At 44.2% G+C, this 22,408-nt stretch overlaps 1 protein-coding gene across 3 annotated transcripts in view; it reads right to left on the reverse strand.

Annotated features, from left to right (window-relative positions):
• Nucleotides 1-22,408, reverse strand: part of LOC148022150 (nucleolar protein) — a 106,740-nt gene that overhangs the window by 16,528 nt on the left and 67,804 nt on the right. For all 3 annotated transcript variants that reach the window (XM_087697791.1, XM_087697790.1, XM_087697792.1), the window contains 12 exons: nucleotides 15,527-15,591; nucleotides 15,319-15,417; nucleotides 15,044-15,159; nucleotides 14,652-14,817; nucleotides 14,461-14,571; nucleotides 14,290-14,368; nucleotides 14,056-14,199; nucleotides 13,805-13,918; nucleotides 12,860-12,981; nucleotides 12,688-12,770; nucleotides 12,318-12,602; nucleotides 12,104-12,241 (listed from right to left, as the gene is read on the reverse strand). In XM_087697791.1, coding sequence (XP_087553917.1) covers nucleotides 12,104-12,241; nucleotides 12,318-12,602; nucleotides 12,688-12,770; nucleotides 12,860-12,981; nucleotides 13,805-13,918; nucleotides 14,056-14,199; nucleotides 14,290-14,368; nucleotides 14,461-14,571; nucleotides 14,652-14,817; nucleotides 15,044-15,159; nucleotides 15,319-15,417; nucleotides 15,527-15,591 — 1,522 coding nt within the window. The remainder of the gene's footprint in view (nucleotides 1-12,103; nucleotides 12,242-12,317; nucleotides 12,603-12,687; nucleotides 12,771-12,859; nucleotides 12,982-13,804; nucleotides 13,919-14,055; nucleotides 14,200-14,289; nucleotides 14,369-14,460; nucleotides 14,572-14,651; nucleotides 14,818-15,043; nucleotides 15,160-15,318; nucleotides 15,418-15,526; nucleotides 15,592-22,408) is intronic.

Consider the following 22,408-nt stretch of genomic DNA (forward strand, 5'->3'; position numbering starts at 1 on the left):
AAAGAAGGATCAACGACCATGAGCAAGGAAGATTCAAGCTCAACATCAAGTCTCTACATAGTGTGTTTTCACACTACCATTACTTGTGTCTCTTGACACATTGTAATCTGCTCCTTCACCTGTAACATCTAAGAATCTTGGTACTGATTTGCTGCTGCTTCAGCTATCCAACATGGGAAAAGACTCTCCAAATGCTCGGTTCAAGGGAGTCGGGTTTCACACCTGGCAAACCCGCATCAAGCTCATTCTGATGAAGAAGGGTCTTTGGGCCATTACCAATGGCAAAGAGAAGAAACCTTGAGATGCGGACCTTTCAGTTACTTGGCAAAAGAATGATGACAAGGCACAAGCCATCATTAAACTGGAATTGGATGACAGCTACATCATCATGTGGATGCCTGTGACACGTCCCATGACACTTGGGATAAATTGGATACCTTATTTGGTGCACAGTCAAAGTCGTCTAAGTATGGTCTATTAATTGAATTTGTCCGACTTGATATGAAGCCTCATACATCCCTGGCATCCCATCTGAACTACATGGAAAGCCTGCTTACTCAACTTGCAGGGATAAAGCTAAAAATGGATGAAAATATTTGCATTGGTGTCTTGTTAAAAAGTCTGCCTCCTGCTTATGATAATGTATCAACCACTCTAACCAATATGCTTGATCCTCAACTTGTTGATATTAAAGTCTCTCTGCTAGAGGAAGAAAAGAAACTTAAAAGCAAAGAAGAGCCTAGCACTTCAAAGGATGAACAAATGTTATATGTAAACAACTGATACAAAGGTAAAAAGGAACCGCTCTTCTATGACTTCTGCAAAAGGACCGGACACACTGAGAAGTTCTGTCATGCTAGAAAGAGGTCCCAAAAGGCCTATATCTTGCAACTGTGAAAGAAGAAGAAGACCATGGACCAAAAGATGAAGATGAAGATGAAGATGAAGACCACCAGGATCGGAAGGACAAGACTCATCAATCCTTCTACTCTCATTACTCTGATAGACTGTTTTAAAAGCCTTGTATTTCCTTGCCCTAATGCTTCCTGCCATAAGCTTTGTAAACTCCTTATGTAACTTGGCATTATAGTCCCTGTACACTTTGTGAGGCCCCTGTTACAGCCTCTGGATGTCCATCATTTTTTGGTGCCCACACTTAGCCTTTTCTGCGACAGCCTCTGGTGTCTACCATGTTTGTGGTGTGCCCACACTTTGCAGGTGGTTCTCATTACAGCCTCTACATACTTTCTGCCTTTCTAGTTGTGATTGAGGAGGGGTGTTGAGATTCAGCAATCACACTCATTGACAGCCTCTTTGTATGGAGCTTCAGGGCCAAGGACATACAAGCTTACCTATCCCATATGCACAGTGGTGCCTACTGCAGTTTCCTACTTTCCTATAAAGCATTGTACTTGCTTCCTTTTCTTAATGCAATGATAGTACTCTTTTCTTTTCAGTAAAGTGTCAGTGTCATTGTCCACATACACAAGATTGTGTTTACGAGTCCAAGTCTCAATCTTGGAACCTAATTCATTTGTGTAACAAACAGTGACTTTGTCTTCTCCATCATGAGTCCACTCTTCTGCTTCCATCCACCATAACTCACTGCCATGTCCTAGATCCCGCATCTTTCACACAGCTCACGAGTTACTCACCAATGCACCATATACATCCACGAAAGGGGTCATATACATGGTCCCTTGGTACAGTGGCTTTACTGTGGAGACGTTCACACTCCACAACACGTTTCTTCGGTACCCGATCACCCTTATTTTCCCTGGCCTGGCGATTGAGTATTGCCAATTGGTGGAAGACCTTGGACGGCTCTTCGGCACTTTCCTTCCCGCGTCTTTCGCGGATGCAATGACAACTGCAGGACTCCCAAAGGTATCGGTGGCAGTGAAAGAGGTCAAGAATACCCCACAGTTCCTAGAGATTGAGGCAGGCGGGCATTCCTTTAGGCAACAGGTCATTGTGACTGGGCAACCAAGGCAGTGCCTGCGTTGCCACGATTTTGGGCACCATGCAACAGTTTGTACGCGTTTCGGTGCAACCCCCCTGTCCGTCCCACCCGGCCGGACCGCAACCCCCCACATCCTGCACCCACGCCACAGACCGCCCCGCCTAAGTCCCCACAGTCCCCTCACCCAAAACCCCCCCCCCCACATCCCATGCCCCCCTCCACTGACCTTGGCCCACACCCCCCCTCTCTAGGGCCACCACCCCCCCCACACCCGGCATCATGAATCTCCGTCCATCCCACCATCCCTCGATCCTCTTCCCCCCCACCCTACCGAGCACCCCCCCCCCCTGATCCACACCCTGCTCAGGTGACCCCCCGACCCACCCCCCCTCCCCTACCGAGCACCCCCCCTGATCCACACCCTGCTCAAGTGACCCCCCCGACCCACCCACCCCCCTCCCACAGGATGTGATGAGCCACACACACCTACCTCCTCCGCGCACCAACAGTCTTCCCCCTCCCACACAGCCACTAGCTCATCCACCCTTGCCACCCACCATACCTTCCCGACACAAGCACACCTGTTGCCACAGGAATTCTTCCGCAGTGGCCCATGGTCCTACTTGAGAGTTGCGGAGCACAAATAGTTCCCACTACCTCTAGAGGTGAGAATCTTCGTGGTTCGTAAGTCAAGGAGGCGCAAGGTCCACCTACTAGCACCACCAAATGGACCAAACTATGCCTTTTTTCTTCAGGCCTCTCACTCAGGGGAATGGACGACCACACATATTGAGGAGTTGAAGAGTCGAGTGGCGGATCACATCTCCCAGTGGATGGGAGATGAAGGATTAGCACTGTTTGCACAACAGTGGTCTGGTTGCATGATGGACATTAAGTGGTGGCCTAGTGCCGAGGCCCCACACTTGAGCATTATCTTTAGAGCCCCCCCAGAGTGGAGAGCTCCGAGGGACGTGATCGAGTGGCCCCCGGCACAAGCAGCCCATTTTTACCAGTATACAGAGTCGCGCTTCTCAGCATGGCTGATAGATGCACTCATAGTGCCACCCGGCGCATCTATCACCCCTATGGTCCGGCCGAGGGCCACCATGGGAGACTAGAGTTCACCGTCCAGACCGGCGGCAAAGCACACTTGCATGCCTCACAGTCTCTCCTTATCAACAGCATCCACACTCAACAGATGCCTGTTCGATCAGTCACAAGTTTCCCCATGAGCTTACACCTTACATCTTGGAATGTGAATAGTCTCCACTACAGTGGGGCACCTGGTTCTACGAAGTTGCTTGTTTGGCAAGAGCTGCAACCTGCCCTTGCTAGACGGATTGACATCTTGCTTCTGCAAGAGCACAAGCTCACCCCCACCCAAGCCCAACGGGTTGGGAAGGCACTTCCGGGCAACTCGCACACATACTGGGAGCACCACATAGGTGCCCACCGCAAAAGTGGAGGCGTATGCACCTCTATTGGCCCGACTCTCACCACCTGTGTACGAGATCACGGGACGATAGTGGCAGGAAGGGTTCTATGGATCACACTGGATACTGGGGACTCGTACATTGGAGTCCTCAATGTCTATGCCCCTATGGAGGTTAGGGCACGCAGCAGGTTTTGGGTGGAGATCGCAAATGGACTCCCAAAGGTGGACTCCTGGATCGTTGAAGGAGATTTCAACAACCTGGAGGCTTTGAAGGACCAGCAGGGCAAAGGCAAAAACTACCAGGGCGTGGCTGGGGAGGAGAAGAAGAGATGGGAGGTCTTTCTACTGGCAATGGGAGCATGCGATGCTTTGAGAGACCCTGCCCTCCACAGGCAGGAGAGGTCGTTGGACTTCTCTTAGGGATACACGCGGCTAGGTGGAGTCCTGCTAGAGCGGCTGGATAGGTTTTATGTGGGAGAGTAGGGAGGCTCTCATGGAGGCTAGATTGAGCGGTTGGCATGCACCACATTGTCCGATCATTGCCCGGTTCTCTTAACGCTTGATCCCCCAGCATCGGCCCCAGCTAGACACACAATCTTCTCAGATCCCTGACTCGATCTATAGGAGGGAGGAGGTGACGAGACAAATAGAGCAGATTTGGACCAGAGTGGGGGATGGGAGGAACCAGATAGCACAGGAGGTTGCAGGGATCCTAGCCGACTCGAGCAGAATCTGCCAAGAGGCAACCATACAGACCAGGCAGCAATGCTAGGAGGAGAACAGAGCACACCAATAGGACCTTGCAACCACGCAAAGATTATTACAGGAGCCACCAGAGGATCCCACCCTCCACGCACAGGAGGTGCATGCGCGAGCAGCCATTGCTGGCCTAGAAGACAAGCGCTTAGAGTTCTCATTCCGAACCTCAGCGGCCTTCTAGTAGGCGCGGAAGGGGGACACACGATGTACAAGGAGTTCTTCTAGATGCACCATTCCCACACCGCAGGAGAGCAGATACGCAGCCTTCGGGATTAGTATGGGACGACCTGTTCTAGCCCAGACGAGGTGATGGAGATTGCCGCCAACTATTACATGCACATTTTCCAACAGGAGACAGTTTCAACTAGAGAGCAAAGAGATAAACAACAAGTATGGGATCACATCCGGTCCCTTGTCACAGAGGAGATGGGACGCTCCCTCCTAGCCCCCTTCACAGAGAAGGAATTAGAGGAGGCCTTTCATACACAAGATGGGCAAAAATGCCCGGGGAAGGATGGCCTCTCTAAGGCCTTCTTCACTACCTACTGGGAAGTGGTGAAGGACCCCCTACTAAGGGCCTTCCAGGAGATTTTCACTTCAGGACATATGCCAGGAGTCTCTCAGCAGGCCTCATCAATCTTCTCCCCAAAGGGGGAGACCGGTTGGAGCTCTCCCAACGGAGGCCAATCATCTTTTTACCAATGGCCTATAAGGCACTGGCAAAGATAATTGGTAGGCGACTACGCCCCATGCTTCCAGATATCATCCATGACACACAGACAGACTTTGTCTAGGATAGGAGAATCCTTGACAATGTATTTACCTTCTTTGAGGCGACAGCGTAGGCTCAGCAAAGTGGGCAGAGACTAGCCGTACTACTCTTGGATTTCAAGAAAGCTTATGACAGGGTGGACTGGGATTTCCTAGAGGTCACCATGGTGAGGTTGGGATTCCCCCAGGCTTGGATTCGTGGGGTCTCCGCCCTGTACAAATCAGCCACCAGCAGGGTACTCATATGCGGAAGGCCATGGGAGAAGTTCCGGCTAGAGAGATCGATTCGACAAGGTTGCCCCTCGGCCCCATACCTGTTTCTACTCTACGCAAAGGCAATGTCTCACTTCCTCAGGTCACATGTATCTGGATTACGCGGCCTGCGACTTCCTATGAGAGAGGAGACTGAGTTGCTAGACTCAAAGTACGCAGATGATACAGCCCTCTACATAGAGGACGATGAGTTGATGCTGGAGAGAGTCAGGCTAGCTCTTGACGTGTTCTGCTCTAGCACGGAGTGGGGCGAAAATCAACTAGCGAAATTCCATTGGTTTCCTCACAGACCCGAACTCCAGCACCGAGTGGGGCGTCCACCTAGGATTCAAATGGGTGAGCAGAGGATAGACCATCCGGTACCTAGGGTTCCCGGTGGGACTCGACATCACTCCTGCCAGCAGTTTCTTCCTGTCCTGGATTCTATTCGGAGAAAACTGACCAACTGGAGCACGGTTCGTCTCTCACTAGCCGAACAAGCCCTGGTGGTTAACCAGGTTCTCCTAGCAACGGCCTGGTACATCGCTTTGTGTTGGTGTTTCTCCTCATTGTGCGTAGTGCAGCTTCGCCGCCTAGTGCGGAACTTTCTTTGGTCAAGGTCTGATGGTTCCAAGGATTCTAGGGCCAAGGTGGCATGGGCGAGCATCATACGACATAGGTTAGAGGGAGGGCTTGGGATCATCGAGCAAGAGTATCAGAGTAAAGCCCCCTTGGGCAAGCTAGTTGTTTGCCGTCTCACATTAGGCAGGCAAACCTAGAAGGTCCTATTGCAGGAGGGCCTTCAGGACTGTAGACCGAGGCTTGGCAGGGAGTGGAGGCCGTCCTTGAGATGGATCTTCAGGTCTGCTCAGATCACCCCCCCCCCCAGATCACCTTTTCTTCGCAGGTTAGTCTGCGTGTGGCAGGGCCACCGACAAGCCCTAATCCAAAGGCCCCCAGGCTGCCAGGAGGAAATAGACCGTCAACCGGTGATCTAGAATCCCCAAGTCAAAGATCGGGAAGGGGCACAAATAGGTGAACGCACCCACATCCAGTGGGTCGGGTGGGAGGCCAGCCTGGCCCGGCCCATACCATCAGGACATGGCGGAAGGTGTACAGGATGGCAGACGAGGAGGTGTTGGAGCGAGTATCAGGCTGCCAGAGAGAAGTGGAGGTGAGGAGAAGGAAGATAGACACAGCAATACCTCCGGAGTGGCTTGCTCCCCCGATAGGTGAGCCGATAGAGCCCGGGGAGGTATGGGCAGCTAGGTTTTCGCTAGCAAGCATCCCCCTTCAGGTGGCAGGTAGAGTGGATGGTGCCCCGCAAGGGACTTTCTTCATCATTCAGGAGAGGGGACGTCTAGCCCTTGATAGAGGGTAGCACGATGAGGGGATTGCTGCCCTCTCATGGAGCAGATTCAGGTGGTGGGCCTTCAGGAGAAGACATGGCGACTGGACCCCTATGTTTTTTGGAAGGCGCTCAGGGAGTTGCGCATTTGGATCTGGGAGGGCAGACCACTTGATGAGCTAGAGTGGGATCCAAGAGAGTGGCTATGGCCGGCCTCTGCGGTCGCCAAGAAGCCACCCAAGTTCCTAGAGTACATTGCCAAGCTAGGCAGACATGTACTGATGCAGGAGGAGATGGACTGGGCACCGTCACGTAGCAGACACTGGGCGGAGCACAGCATCACTGAGCTCTTCCAATGGACCTTCTGGCGCCACCTATGGGATAGCTGGAGGCCGAGGAGAGTGTCGTACTTCTTATGGCTGGTGGCACATGGAGGCTTTGCAGTGGGAAGTTGACTTGCCCAGATGCAAAAGGAGGGAGATTGTAAGCGATGCACACAACAGCCTCTGGAAACCCCTAAGCACTGCCTTTGGTCATGTGAGAAGGCACAGCTTGTGTGGAGAGAGCCATGCTGCATCCTTCGCCGTATAGCACCCAGCCTTGGATATATCTCATGGGGAGCTTTTTGTTGGCAAGCAGTCAGCAAGAGTCGTCACCTTTTGTATGAGACCGAGATGCAGGACACGATATTCATTATCGAGGCAGGGTCGTGCCCAGTGGTCGGTTTGAGGGCTATACCCATCCGCCAAGTACTGGAGCCCACAACAAACCACAGAAGATATGGGAGATCGTAGGTAGTCTTACTGGATGGCATATCTAGAAGGCGCGGTGTCAGGAGGCCTTCAACGGAGAGAGACTTTCAGCACATGCGACCTTAGCAGAGCTATGGACCTCCATCATTCACTCCCTCTGCAGCCAATGGGACTAGGTGCAGGGCGAGTCCAAGGCTCATCAGGAGCTCCGAGGTCACTTCATGCGCACTTGGGGCAGCCAGGGTCTATTCTTCGTGATGCAGGCAGGCAGCCCTAGTTGGCAATATACCCCCCCCCCCCCCCCCATGGCTTCTTGCCCCTATCCCCCCCAGACTGCCTTGAGAAGCTTGTATACATGATGTATTAGTGACTTTGCATCAGCTCCAGCTAGTTTGTTGAGCATGAGCACTCTGTTGTAATCAATTTTTTGAGTAATATAATCAGCCACATTTTACTTGCAAAAAAGAAATGCTTCTCTTCTAGAGCTATCAGGGCTTGTAAGAGCCTCACCTAAGGCTTCATTTGGATCTATTGGAGCTTGGTTTTGTGGTCATTGTAGCCAGCAACAAGAGTAGCCCATCAGCATGATACTGGAAGTTTGCTCTTCCAGGCAATCTATACTTGACAGAGGACGCACTTTGACATTGAAGGAATGCTTGGTACTAAGTTTCGCAGTATTTCCATGCACTCGAACACTTCTGGAAGGAGCTGAGATTCAGCCATTGGCTATATACAATGACAGTTGATATCTATTGGTGCCTGCTTGGTCACTGGGAGATGTCATGTGGGATATCTTGAGCACTATTTGCTGGAGTTGGTTTTACTACTGGATTGTCCAGAGAGTACGCCATAAGAAAAAGGTTCATAGTTTAAGCTTGAAAAGGACCAAGAGAACTTCAAGCCGAGGATAAAGTATAGGATCCAAGATCTATGTTTAGAACTATTGCTAGTAATCTGTAGTAATCAAGCAAACACACAGAAGGGTGGGAATTCCTCAACACAAATTAGTTTAGGGAAACGATTTGAGGTTTAGCTCGCTGAAAAACCATACAGCAGAAGTAATCCATCAATAAGCAGTTGCCTGCAAGTGGAGTGTACTCCTCAAATCTGTAACTTGAGATCCTGGGAAGCTTGGGCCTAGAAATTAGGACAAGCCTGACTCCAAATCAAGCAATCAATCGCTTCTTGCAGGGAATCAAGTTCCCCAGGCAACACATGCCTCCACTTGTCTTGTGGTATGGCCACACGAACTAAGCACAAGCACCATTTTCCCATCAAGAACATTGCTGCCATCTAACCACGACACCCCCCCCCCCCCCCAATCCGTTAATGTCAACACGCTCCAAGAAAGATGTACCCTAAAAGGCATAATACCTGAATCTCTCATAAGAGTTTGGGTGTGTCTAGGAACTTGTACAGTGGGACAAAAATACAGCTGACCATCTCCCAAAACCATTGGTGTCTCCTCACGGGGCCCCTCCAAATGATACAGTATTTGAAGACAGAAGAGGAAGACATCAGCATGGATGTTGTTACATCCTTGGACATTTCAGATATGCTCTCAAGGGAAAGGAAAAATGTTAGGTCACCATCCTCAGAAAGATGAACAATGCTCCTCAACACAAGGGCAACTCAAGAGAACCAAGGATCTAGCACCACATTGATTACCTCAACTATATGGTCCAACTACCCATCAAGAAAGGCCACAAGGTGAAGACGCAACGTTGTGAGCTGGAATAGTCAGTCTCCTATACTCTACCCTCATGCAAACCTCCCAATCACACAACATTGGATGCTCAAAATATGACAAGAAAGTCGAGAAATACCGAGCAAAGACACTAAGTTAAATCCCAACTGTGAAAATAAAGGAGCATAGAAAGCCATGTCAATCATGAAGACAAAAGGAAAAACCAAGCCAACAAAGCTCCAATGGTTGAAACTGAAGATCATTCAATAAAAGGAAAATGTGTCTAGGAAAAAAATGCCTATAAAGCAAACTAGCTGAAATCACTCCATTTAATCAAGCAGAAGGTCAATGACTAAAGCAAGGGCACAAGGCTTGGCTTTGTAGCTCTTGCACTAGTTGTGGCTCATTGCCAATATTGCTAGCACTAGATCTCGAGATGTGGCTCTCTAGCTCTAGTGAAGCTCATACTAGACCTCTCAATGGCTCTTTGGCTTTGCTAAAGCTCACTAACTCTCAAACTAACATTGGTACTAGCACTTAGAATCTAGTCATGGTCAAGGCTCATATGAGTCAATCACATATCATGGACAAGATAAACATTAATACATATCACCCCCAAAAGTGTTATCCATAAGACTAACCCTCAAGAAACTCTCCCAACCAACATCCTCGTATCCCCACCTGAACTTAAAAATGCGATCATGGAAAAAAAGATTGAAAAATAACTCGGGAACTGCGACCAACTAGATTCTCCACTAGCCAATGGCTTGCAGATAGGTACTCAAGTCCTCCCTTGTGTACATACAAGCATATAAAACACCTACATCTAATGGGTCACATAGAAGGGAGAAAGTTCAAGTATGTGAAATAATCAATAAAGCTTCTGATCATTGAAAATATTCCAAAAACCTATAAAGTAGACATCCATTAATCCAACTCGTAATGACTCATAAAGCTCAGCCATAGATCTCCTTACACTCACTCATTTCTACAACCCAATAAAGAAGGCCACAAAAAACTTGTGGAAAGTAGAAAATGTATCTTCATGTCAAAATATAAAGCATCAAGAGAGAATCTACTGACAAAGTAGCATACACTAGCTACATATATCCAACCATACACCACAAGACATAAAGGATAGACTCCGCCCCACCCCCCTCCTCCCCCCCCCCCAAAAAAAGAAAAGCCATTCAAATTGTATGCTTTAGAAAATTGAATGGCATTTACGAAATCAAGTTGTTCCTAGGTGATGGTCCATCCAAAACACAAGTATCCACCTAGGTTGTCAATGATAGCACAAGGGGAACTAAGATAGCAATGGAAACATTTATGCCTACAAAAAAACACATGAAGTGGAATAGCAATGATATCATGTCAACACAGCGGCAAAAGGAGAACCACCCAAACAAAAGATAGAAACAATGAGGAGCAAAGATAAGGGTGATAAATAACTCGAGTCTCCAACTAGATGCCACTAGGAGAGGGAATAGACCCACCCTGTGGTGTTTGGGCCAAAAGGCAAGAAAGAGAAAAATGAAGGGTTCTATATATAGGGAACCCTAATTCTGGACTAGAATGTCCACCTAGACTAAAAGTATCCAACCATACGACTATAAGTGACCCTCAATATATACCTGATGCAGCACCAACAATGTTGAGACTCTTTCATTTCTCCTCTAACCATATTGTTCAGCCCATGTATTCCATGTTTTGCTTGCAAGACTTGATCTACCCCAAAAGCAGTACCTATAGATTCATGTGGAATGGTGTAATTATATAACCCCAATCAATTTAAAAAATCCAACCCATGTAGCACCTTTGGTTGAGAATACACCTTCTATGCTTCCAGTAGATTGGCTTGTAATGCATCTTGTTAACCCTAGTTACCACCCACCCAGTGATCAATCATCAAGGGTACCCAACAAATGAAACATCGTCATAGGCGCTTTTCCTTGTCGAGCAAAGTGGTGCGTAAGGTCTCTGATAATGGAGGTACATACGAAGGGCCATACTCACCAATCTTCTTGCACATCAATTTAAAATACTTTGACCTGGTTGCACGAAATTGAATGTGATCATGATTAAAAAAAGGTGCCACTAATGTTCCACCTCTTCCTTCTTCTTGGGATCCCAACTAGCATCAAGTGTCCTCTGTCTATGTGCAACATGTGGCGTTGATGCCATGGCCGATGCAATGCCTACAGTAGGTGTGGAGGTAGCACTTCCTAATACTAACCCTACTCTAGACACATCTAATGCGGATGGTGTCACAAAAGTTGCAAGGTTAACTACAACACATCGTGGTCTAGAATCTAGCTGTCCACACTTAAACATAATGGAAGATGAGTGATACTTCTATTGTTGCCTACTATTTCATGTATATACTTTATTCTTTAGATTGTGTTGCCTACACAGTTTGTGTCTACAATTTCTTCTTTAGGCATATCAGTGTTTGAATACACCAACAAGTGAGCTACAAAAGCTTGCCAAGGGCAGGACTTGTGTTGGGTGGTTAGACTCAAATACATGAATGGACCTTGATGTATGGAACTAAGGAATTCAACATCTAGAACTAAGTCACAAAGCAGTTGAGATGTTGTAGGCAAAATTCTGAACTTGATTGAGCATCTTACATATGCATAAATGGCATGTGCATGATTTTGAAATTTTGACATTAAATACAATGTCTTTGCATGTGCAAGAAAGTGTTTTGATAACAACCAAGCGAAAAACTTAATCACCTTGATTTATCACTGAGTTGGTATAGCTGGTTTGGTGCTAGCTAAATGTTGTACACCAAACATGAAATCTAAGCCTAAATATTGCACCAAATGCTTAAAAACTTATAGGAAACTATACATCAGTAAAACATTACCATGATGACTACCCAAATGTTGCTACATTATCATGAAACCTTGCAATAGTTGTATGACCAACTAATGTTACAATATAACACCATTTAAATGAGGAAGCTTTTCATTTCGCCATATAGAGACTGGTGTCTCACATTATTTAATCTTTTTCAAAGACCATGAATCTCAAAAAGAAAACAAGCATGTCCTTGACAAATAAAATGAGGTTTATACAACCATGCAAATAGCCTTGGAACAAGTAATAGCATGAGAAATCATTGTACCGCATAAAACCTGTAATTCGTGATAATGGTGATGAGTAAGGAGCAGGTTTTAGGAAAACGTGCGCCACTAACAGCTCAATCGCTTCATCACGAATAACATCTGAAAGTAAGTGTGAGCCTATCCACCTCTTTGCTAGGCTACAGCAACAACATACAGGTTACTAGACTAAATCCAAAGTAACAATGCAAACTATTACGTGCTGTGAAAACTTACCGGACTGTAGGACCATAAATTGGATATCGCCCCTGCAGACCACTAAGCATGCTTGAATGAAGGCTTTGAAGCAATAAATCATGCCTCAAATCTACTGGTACTTTTGTCCTGCTATCAGTTCTGGTGATTGAATCCATTGTCCCATGTTGCAGTTTCTCATGCCTTGTTTGTGCAAGGGTTGGGTCTTTATCATAGTACACTCTCAAACGAAAGCAAAACCCATGCATCAACAGATCTACACAGTCCTCTGCTGCAACACATTTCACCCCGTAGAGTCGCTGCATACTGAAGGAAAGCACAGACTTAACCATATAAAAGAGAATTCAATCACATAGCAGTACATTTCTCTATGTCCAGGAAAATTGCTTACCTCTCAGCAATTTGTAGAGAAAAAGCAAGCTTGCTTTTCTCAATTGCTTCTTTATTGGAGGGCCATCTTCCAGATCCTTCGAGCTGATTAACCAAATGCAGAGAAGAAATAGTTGTCAGCGACTGGGAAAAGGATATGCTAAAATAACCACTTGTTTGTTATGTAATCATACCTGTACCATCACCTCCACAGGATCAACACATGTTGGTATCAAATCATGCAAAAGCCTTTTATCAGATGTTTCATCTGCTAACACATGAGGCTCCGGTGGAAAAACAGCGGAATGTCTGAAAGCTGAGAAACAATCAAAATGGAATAGAATTGACAAGATCAATCCAAAGAAACTTCAGAAGTTAATTTGATACTTGCTTACATCATGAGCAAAGATTAGCAATATTAAAGTGAATGAAAGGCTAGAGGGGGTCATGCTTTACTTTCTGCCCCTACAAGTATACATAATTGAGACATAAAGAAACCTCTATTTCAATGCAAGTCTAAACCTGCCTAGCTATTGCCATACTTTCCACTCTGCCAACATTGATTCATCTTTCAACTATCATCCTTAAACAGAGTAATAGAAACAGCTGTCAGCATGAAACGGCATGTCTAATGGGTCTTCTAGCCCATTAAAGTTGACATTGATAACATCATGAGCAAAGATTAGCAATATTAAAGTGAATGAAAGGCTAGAGGGGGTCATGCTTTACTTTCTGCCCCTACAAGTATACATAATTGAGACATAAAGAAACCTCTATTTCAATGCAAGTCTAAACCTGCCTAGCTATTGCCATACTTTCCACTCTGCCAACATTGATTCATCTTTCAACTATCATCCTTAAACAGAGTAATAGAAACAGCTGTCAGCATGAAACGGCATGTCTAATGGGTCTTCTAGCCCATTAAAGTTGACATTGATAACTTAGACGGACTATTTGTTAGAGGATTCCCAGTACAATAGGGCTACCACAATGGTAAGCTGGGCTTGAAAAGGTCTCTGAGACAATCCAATCAATTATGTAAAGAAGCTACTGATGAAGCCACTTTTACAAATGCCTGTTCTATTGTCTAGCAAAATTCATAAGCAATTAGATGGAACACCTTGAAAGAGATAAAGTACCTGGACTAATAGGTTGAACACTAGAAACTTTAAGGGGAACACTCTCTAAGTTCCTTAGTTTCTTGGAAAGATCATCAAATGCCTCCAGTAATTTTGGAACCAAACGCACTCCATCTGCCATCAACAGAAGGCATTGTAAGGTCATGAACTTAAATAAAGTTGCTGGATAACATGCTCAAAGTGAAAAAAGTGTTCTTAAACCACCAAATATGCTAGCTAAAATTGTGGGTAGAAAAAAAAAATGAAAGCACCTTTCTTCTTTTCCATGAGGGTAAAATCTAGTTGCCCAGAAACAATATATATATCTCCACAAGCAAGAGGTAAGTGGCGGATTAGTACATATTTGATGATGTTGCTTATAATATGATGCCTTTGTGATGGATCGCACTCCCAAACTGTTCCAGGATCAGTTGCTTATTTAGCATATAGGCTAACTCACCAGGTACATGTATCAGTATCCGAATACTATATAAATAGTGACATACCAGCTGTCTCGTTTATAGTTCCATCTTTAAACCTGCGGAGCTCCGCTTTTTGTCCCCAAAAAGACCTGAAATTTGCTGCCTGTGATAATCACAGTTTTAAATGAATAACAACCCAGTTGAAAAACACTTCAAGCCGTTGCACAAAGTCTTTGATTTTGGATTCAGTCTCACCTCCTCTTTGTTATCAGCGCTTGGCCCAACATCAACCATTCGATATGCAACCTCAAAACTGCTCACGTTTATACCCACATAGACTGGAAGGGCCCTACCTGCATGAGGACCCTACTCCAGAAAAATGCAAAGAAAAACTTCAGATAGCCCTTGTAATCTATATGGTAGGCCATAGAGAGAAAGTGTTGTACCTCTTCAATATCCCAACTTGAAGCAATCAACCTGCGATAAACACGTATTAAGTGTGCTCTATCCCCGAGCCCTTTGCACAGGAGCCTTTCCACTTGACCTTCAAAATCTTTGCACTTACTTTGATCTAGAGCTTGAGTGCTAGCTTCTACATCTGGAGTAGAGATTCTGATAAGACAACAGCTAACCAGTAAGGAAAAAGGCAAATGGTGTAAGATAAGAGCAAATAGCATTCTTTTAATTTGCTGGTTTACAGACATCAAGCCCTCAGTAAGAACAAACTATAACGTCAACTACCCTTCTTTATGCCAAGAAGCCGTAACAAACCATTACCAAACAGCACACTGTTTACTTCAAGGAAGTGTATCAAATGCAACAGTTAAAGGGACCATGCCTGACATGATAATCGAATTTGGTAGAGAAGTCCACAGGGGTCATGAAGATTTCATTAAACCCAGAGTCTCTCACACTCCTCATTGCAGATATGGTGTGGCAGGCATCATCCTGAATCTTTATATACCCAAAAAAGAAAAAAAATCAAAGACATAATGAGTTATAACAGCCAGCTAGATCATACTTTGGGACTGCACCCATTCCACTGGTACCCCTCAAGCAATAATCATTCTTTAAACATCACAAACAAGTAGAAGAAGAGTTGCATTAGCAAACCTCTCTCAAAGCACCTTTGGTAAGGCGGAATGATAAATTGAGTAGGCCTGAAGGATCCACCATCACAACATCAAAGTGTTGAAAAAACATTTCTTTCACCTATGTTCAAACATTTGGGTGAGAAATAACATGAGGTTTTGTAGGCATGCTTTGAGTTAAACATGTAACATGAGAGCAAAAAGACCACATAAAAGAGGGAAAAACTTACCCCTTTCTCCAATCGAGAGCTTGTCTGCTGCATAAACAAGCCATTCTCTAGAATCTTTCTATTACCTGAAAAGATGCCAGTTACTGTGGATGTGTAGAAGAAATAACCTAAATTACAAGTATATGAAACCTAAAAAACTTTCAGAAGACTTATTTTTCTTGGTTTGAGCTGTTCATAGGAAAAACACAATATTTTTACACAGTAATCTAGACATTTTCATCACTATCATCTGCAAAGTTTACTTTTTAGTTTCCCATTCAAAGATCCCAAATTAAGCAACCAAAATTCAGAAAAATAGTATAGTCAAAGAAAACAAGCTAGTGGGGTTTTTGAAAGCACTTGCTAGGATCGAGACAGAGTACAATGCAGACTAAGCACAGAAAGAAGAGTGAGTTGAAGGAGTAAATGCACGACACAATCGGTTTTTGGTACAATAACAGGTGTACCACTTTAGGTTTTAGACAATATATAGAGTACAAGAGTGTAAGGGTGTGTTCACACCCGAACACCGTTGGTGAGCCTTTATTCCCAACAACCTCCCACCTAAAAGCAACGTGCCTCAAGGTAAACAAAACAATCAACTAAGTCTATGTATGTACAAAGCCGAAATACACATATACTACCCAACCCCCATCATCTGACGGCAATGAGCAAAGTGCTCTCTGCTGGAAGAACCTTCGTGAGGTCTGCAAGGTTATAATCTGTATGTACCTTCACAAGCTCAATGTTCTTCCTATCAAGTACATCCCTGATAAAATGATACTTCACCTTTATGTGCTTTGTCTTTGTGTGAAGGACAGGATTCCGTGCTAGCATGATAGCACTCTAACTGTCACAATGGAGGATAGGAACCTCTATAATACCAACCTCTCACTAGACGTAAAAGCCATAAAGCCTCTTTGCATGCCTTAGTGGCAGCCACACTTTTGCAACCTGGATATCCAAGAGATTGCTTCACCTGTGAACGTGAAAACATATCCTAAAGTAGACTTCCTGCAGTCAAGATGACCAGCATACTCTACATCCGTGAAGCCAACAACATATAACTTCTACTTACCAATGCAGATACACAAATCCTTTGTGCCCTTCAGGTATCTCATGATACCCTTCACTACTTTCCAATACTCTTTGCCAGGATATGCCATGTACTTACTAACCACTCCCACTGCAAATGCAATGTCAAGTCATGTAACAACCATAGCATACATCAAGCTACCAACAATTGAAGCATAAGGTACCTTGGCCATCTCAACCTTTCCATCATCAGATGTAGGATTGTCATCTGCACTAAGTTTCACATATGGAGACAATGGTACACCAATGGCTTTCCCCTCCATATTGAAATGCTACAAAACCTTAGTGACATACTCTTGCAGTGACACATAAAGAAGACCCTTTGATCTATCTCTAAGTATACGCATGCCAAGAATGTGATTGGCCTCACCAAGATCTTTCATATCAAAGCTATTGTGTAAACTATGCTTCAAGAAGTCCAAGGCATGAACATCCCTACTTGTAATCAACATGTCATCCACATACAAAACCAAGAGAACAAGGCTATCATCTACTGCCTTCTTGGTGTATAAGCAATGATCAACTTGAGAGCAATGAAATCCCTAAGATTACATAAATGTATCAAATTTATGATACCATTCTCGTGGTGCATGTTTCAGCCCATACAAACTCTTGTTGAGTTTACATACCATCTACTCTTTCCCCTTTGAAGTAAAACCCCCAAGCTATTGCACATAGATCTTCTCATGCAAATCACCATGTAAAAAAGCAGTTTTCACATCCATCTGTCTCAACTCCATATCTTCATATGCAACTAAGCCCAAGATGGCTCGCAACGTAGTCATTTTGACTACAGAAGAAAAGATTTCATCAAAATCAATTCCATGTTCTTGCTTGTACCCTTTAGCAACCAGGAGCGCCTTGTACTTTGGCAAAGAACCAAAAGTGACTTTCATTTTGTAAACCCATTTGCATTGTAGAAATTTCTGCCCTTTAAGCAAATGCACCAAATCCCAAGTGTCATTTTTCATGAGAGATTCCATCTCTGACAACATTGCCTTATGCCATTTCTTGTTGTCTTTTCTATCCATTGCTTCTTGGAAGCATGACGGCTCACCACAATCTGTCAACATGACATAATCAACCCCATAGTTAACACCAAGAACAAACCGATTTGGCCGTCTTTGCACTCTGATCAACCTCCAAACCCAATGGTCAAGATTTGTTGGGTGTTCAACCTGCAAACATTAACAGCTTGCTGTTTTGCAAGTTTAGCATGCTATACAACTAGTTCTGGTTGTTCTAAATGTATATGTTCTTGCTGAATTTGTGATACATCATGGGCAAGATCTTGCTGATCATTTTCAGCATCATTCCCTGCATTTTCAAGGACACTTACAACAGATATTTGCTGCTGTCTAACGGGCATTCTTTGTTGTCCTATTTATACATCCTCCTGCAATACAACCCTTCTCACCTCCTCGGTCTTTTCAGTTTGTTTATGCATGCGATCTTCCTAGAAGATAACATCATTGCAACGTACTACTTTTCTTTTCTCCGGATCCCATAATCGATACCCCATCTCACCTTCATCACTATATCCTAGAAAAATACATTTACAGGACTTTGGCTCAAGTTTGTTGTGTTTTTCCTTGCGAATGTGCACAAATACCTCTCAGCCAAACACTCTCAAGTGAGCATACGAAGGCGGCTTGCCCGACCATGATTCTTGAAGAACTCCCCCTCCGAAAGACTTGTTTGGCGATCGATTAATCAAGTGTACAGCTGTCATAAGAATCTCCATCCAAAATCCATGAGGTAAAGCTGCATATGAGAGCATTGTACTAACCTTGTCTTGAATGGTCTTGTTCGTACACTCTATAACACCATTTTGGGGTGGGTTGTGAGGAGCGGTGAGTTCCCTTTTAATCCCTTTGCTGCCACAAAAGTCATGAAAGGCTTTGAACACATATTCTCCACCATTGTCAAAGCGAAGTTACTTTAACGTCTTATTGGTTTGATTTTCAGCAAGTGCCATGAATTTTTTAAATTTATCCAAGGCCTTGTCTTTGCAACGGATTGGATAAACCCATACTTCGCGTGTGGCATCATCAACAAAGGTAATGAAATACTTCTTTCTCCTAGAGATAATCCTGGTATTTGACATATATAGGAATGTACCAACTCTAAGGGTAAAGAATTTAGAGAAAGAGATTTCTTATGTGACGTTTGAGCATGCTTACCATAAATACAATGATCACACTATTCAAAATCAACATATCTCAAAGATGGCAAATAACTCGAACGAGAAAGCACTTTCATTCCAGTTTGACTCATGTGTCCAAGCCGGCTATGCCACAAAGAAACACTTGGTTACTCGGTTATGGTGACTACATGTCATGCACGCTAAATATACGCAAAGATATAAAGCATCACTTTTGGAGCCCTTCACAACAATGCGAGAGCCCTTACAAATCTTTCATTTGCTATCCCCAAAGGTGGTGTGATAGCCTTCATCATGTAGCTGCCTTGTGCTTATCAAGCTCTTCTTGAGCTGAGATACATGTCTCACAATATGCAAAACAAACACGGAGCCATGCTGAAATTCCAGTTTCACATTGCCAATGCCCGCAATTTTACATGTATCGTTATCTCCTACGTGAACAACACCACGTGCACCACCATTGTAGTCAAAAAACCACTCATAATGTGGTGTAACATGAAAAGATGCACCTCAATCAAGTATCCAAGTGTGCATGTCATCCTCAAAATCTACAATCAATGCATATGCACTCAAAGAGAAAGCAAGAAGTACATCACCATCATTCTCATTCTCATGAGTGACTACATTTACCTCTTCTATCTTCACACTGCTCTTCTTTACAACTAGTTGTCGTTTTTCTCAGCCTTCTTGTCTTCACCCTTTTTGTTTTTCCCTTTCTCTTTCTTCAATTGAAAACAATCTCATTTGTGGTGTCATTTTTTGCCACAATGAGGGCACTCCACATTTTAGCCACGAGACTTGCTATATGCTCTATTTTCAAAACTCCTGTTTTCCTGAAATCTGCCTCTAGTGTGCAATGCATTAGAAGACTTGTTTGCTAAATTATTTTGCATGTCGAGTTCTTCCATCAGCAAAGAACTCTCCACATCTGAATATAACAGTTGAGCATTCGAGTTACTCAAAGGTGTCCTGAAAGTATCCCAACTTTCAGGCAAAGTGCATAGCAAGAAAATAGCCTAAATAGCCTTGAACTCATTAATATGGAAATCCAAAGCAATCAACTCACTGAAAATTAAGTAGAACTCGTTCAAATGAACAAACGTGGCTGTACCCTCCTTCATGAGAAAGTCCATTGAATTTTTCAGTCAATAAACCTTGTTGGCTGCACTTTTCTAAGCATACAATTCTCCAAGCCTTTGCCACATTACATATGCTGAATTCAGCTTCTCGATGTTGTCTAACACTCAAAGCTCAATGGTAGAGCGTGCAAGCTCATCCAAGTCATCCCACTCGTCTTGTTCCATATCTGCTCGTTTTATTCTGTTTGTTTTGATGGGCTTCACTTGTTTCTTCTGCACCAAGACATTGTAGCACTATTTTTACCATATTGCACTTTTTTGGGCATGCAATTCTTCAAGCCTTTCCCACATTGCATATGCTGAATTCATCTCCTCAATGTCAAAGAGAAAGTTGTTTGACACTAAGAGCTCAATGGTAGAGCATGCAAGCTCATCCAAGTCATCCCACTTGTCTTGTTCCATGTTTGTTGGTTTTATTCCCTTTGTTTTGATGGGCTTCACCTATTTCTTATGCACCAAGACATTGTAGCACTATTTTTGCTATATTGCAAAATTATGTGTACCCTCAAGCTTCTTGATGTGCAAAAGATTGTTGTTGTCACTGTTTCCAACCATAATTTACAGTACTAAATTAACTCAAGAAAAGTCACTAAATGCAAGCCCAAATGTCACAAAAGTAAGCACGGTACACTGCAAGTACCAACCACCAATGAAATCCACAGATTGCAGAAATTTCAGATCTCCAAATAGATTTCCAAAATCAAAGTGTCTGTTGTTGCTGCACTTCTCAAGCAATTACTCACGCATTTAGAGGCCAAGGCACCAATCACATGTGGAATCCCCAAAATTTGACTGCAATTTCTGCTCCAAAAGCATTCTCGGGAACAAATTTGACAATTTTGGTCAAAAGCTCCAAATTTTTAAAAGGAAATCCATCCAAATTGCATCAATGCATGTGCCTAAGTGCATATACTAGACACCTCTTGCACAGATTGAAGGAATTTTGCAAAAGCCCCAAAATTTATCGGGCAAATGTGCACCAAATGTGCAATTTTTGAGTAAGATTGTCTTGTCCTGCATTGAAGTTCCCAAATCCAAAAAAAGCCCCAATTTTCTTGGTCAAAATTGCACATTCTGCTTGTGCATATGAATGCCCGACAAGGGGAGAAGGGAAATTTTGCAGAAATTAGAGAAAAATGAGGGAAAAGAAAACACGTATGTCTTGGCGTTGACCAGGACCCCTCTCCCGCTAGTCGAACCTACGGACATGTCGCCCGCCTGCTGACCAACTGACCAGGTTCGTCTCCCATCAGTCCTACACACTACATGTTGACCTGTCGCCTATGCTCGACGAGCCAACCGGGTTCGTCTTGCACGCTGTGTGCCGTCCTATCGCCTATGCCCTCCGTCTGGCTTGCGTGCTGCACGTGGACTTGTCACCTGTGACTGATGGCTTCCGTCTGACCTGCGCAACCCGTCAACTGCTCGTCTGGCAGCTCACGCAACCCATCACCTACTCGCCTGCACCCCGCTCTGATACCAGTTTGAAAGCACTTGCTAGGATCGAGACAGAGTACAATGCAGTCTGAGCACAGAAAGAAGAGTGAGTTGAGTAAGTGCACGACACAATCAGTTTTTGGTACAATGACAGGTGTACCACTTTAGGTTTTAGATCATATATAAAGTACAGGAGTGTAAGGGTGCGTGTGAATGCTTTCAGCAATGTTAAAACAAGCACATAAATTCTTCCAAGAAGTAGCATTTTTCACCAACAGTATATATATGAGCATTGACTGCTTATGCCTCTTGATTAGCATCTTACCTCATTCAGTAAATAAGATATGGAGTTCACATATCTGCGAGAAATAGCCAATAAGAGCTGGAAATGCATAGCAAAAGTCAAATATCAAGTACCAAGGTCAAGGAAATTAAGCTTCAATGGTATGTAGAATGGGAATATCATGATTCAGGGCACTCAATCTAGTAGACTTTCGTCTCTAAATTGGTGGAGTGTCAGTTTTGGTTTCAAACCCAATAATGTCAGTCATCCAACCCAGTGCTCAATCAAAGATGACATGCTGACTTACAAAAACATTTATCAACAAAAGGGCAGATAGTTCTGGCCTGCAGAATCCTGGTAAGTAGTGTGATTTTCCCAGCATGATCTGACAGGGGAACTGTCACTGTACTTGTGACCAGTGAGCCTTGCACATCATGGACCTGTGAGACATCAGTGACTGGCAGAATAAGTGGTGACTGCAGCATCATATAAGTGCAGCTGTAAATTCAGCTCGCCACTTTTACTTAGAATTGCAGTCATAATTTTATTGGCAACCATATTTGTGGAGGAAATGATTTATAGGCCCAGTTCTGCAAGAAAAAGAATGTGTCCTAACTCACGGATGTTTTGAGAAAGATAATAGAGGTAAATCTCCATATACCCTGTACACACTAAGATTTTTGCTTGCATATATTTGAAAAAGAAAGTAATCATGATGGAAACAAATGTTACAGGTGAAAGATGACACTAAAAGTCGAACATATAAAAAGATAGGAACTCTTTAT

Source organism: Lygodium microphyllum, chromosome 17, assembly GCF_053477565.2.
Source record: "Lygodium microphyllum isolate KBCC chromosome 17, Lygodium_microphyllum_v1.1.10, whole genome shotgun sequence".
Lineage (NCBI taxonomy): Eukaryota > Viridiplantae > Streptophyta > Polypodiopsida > Schizaeales > Lygodiaceae > Lygodium > Lygodium microphyllum.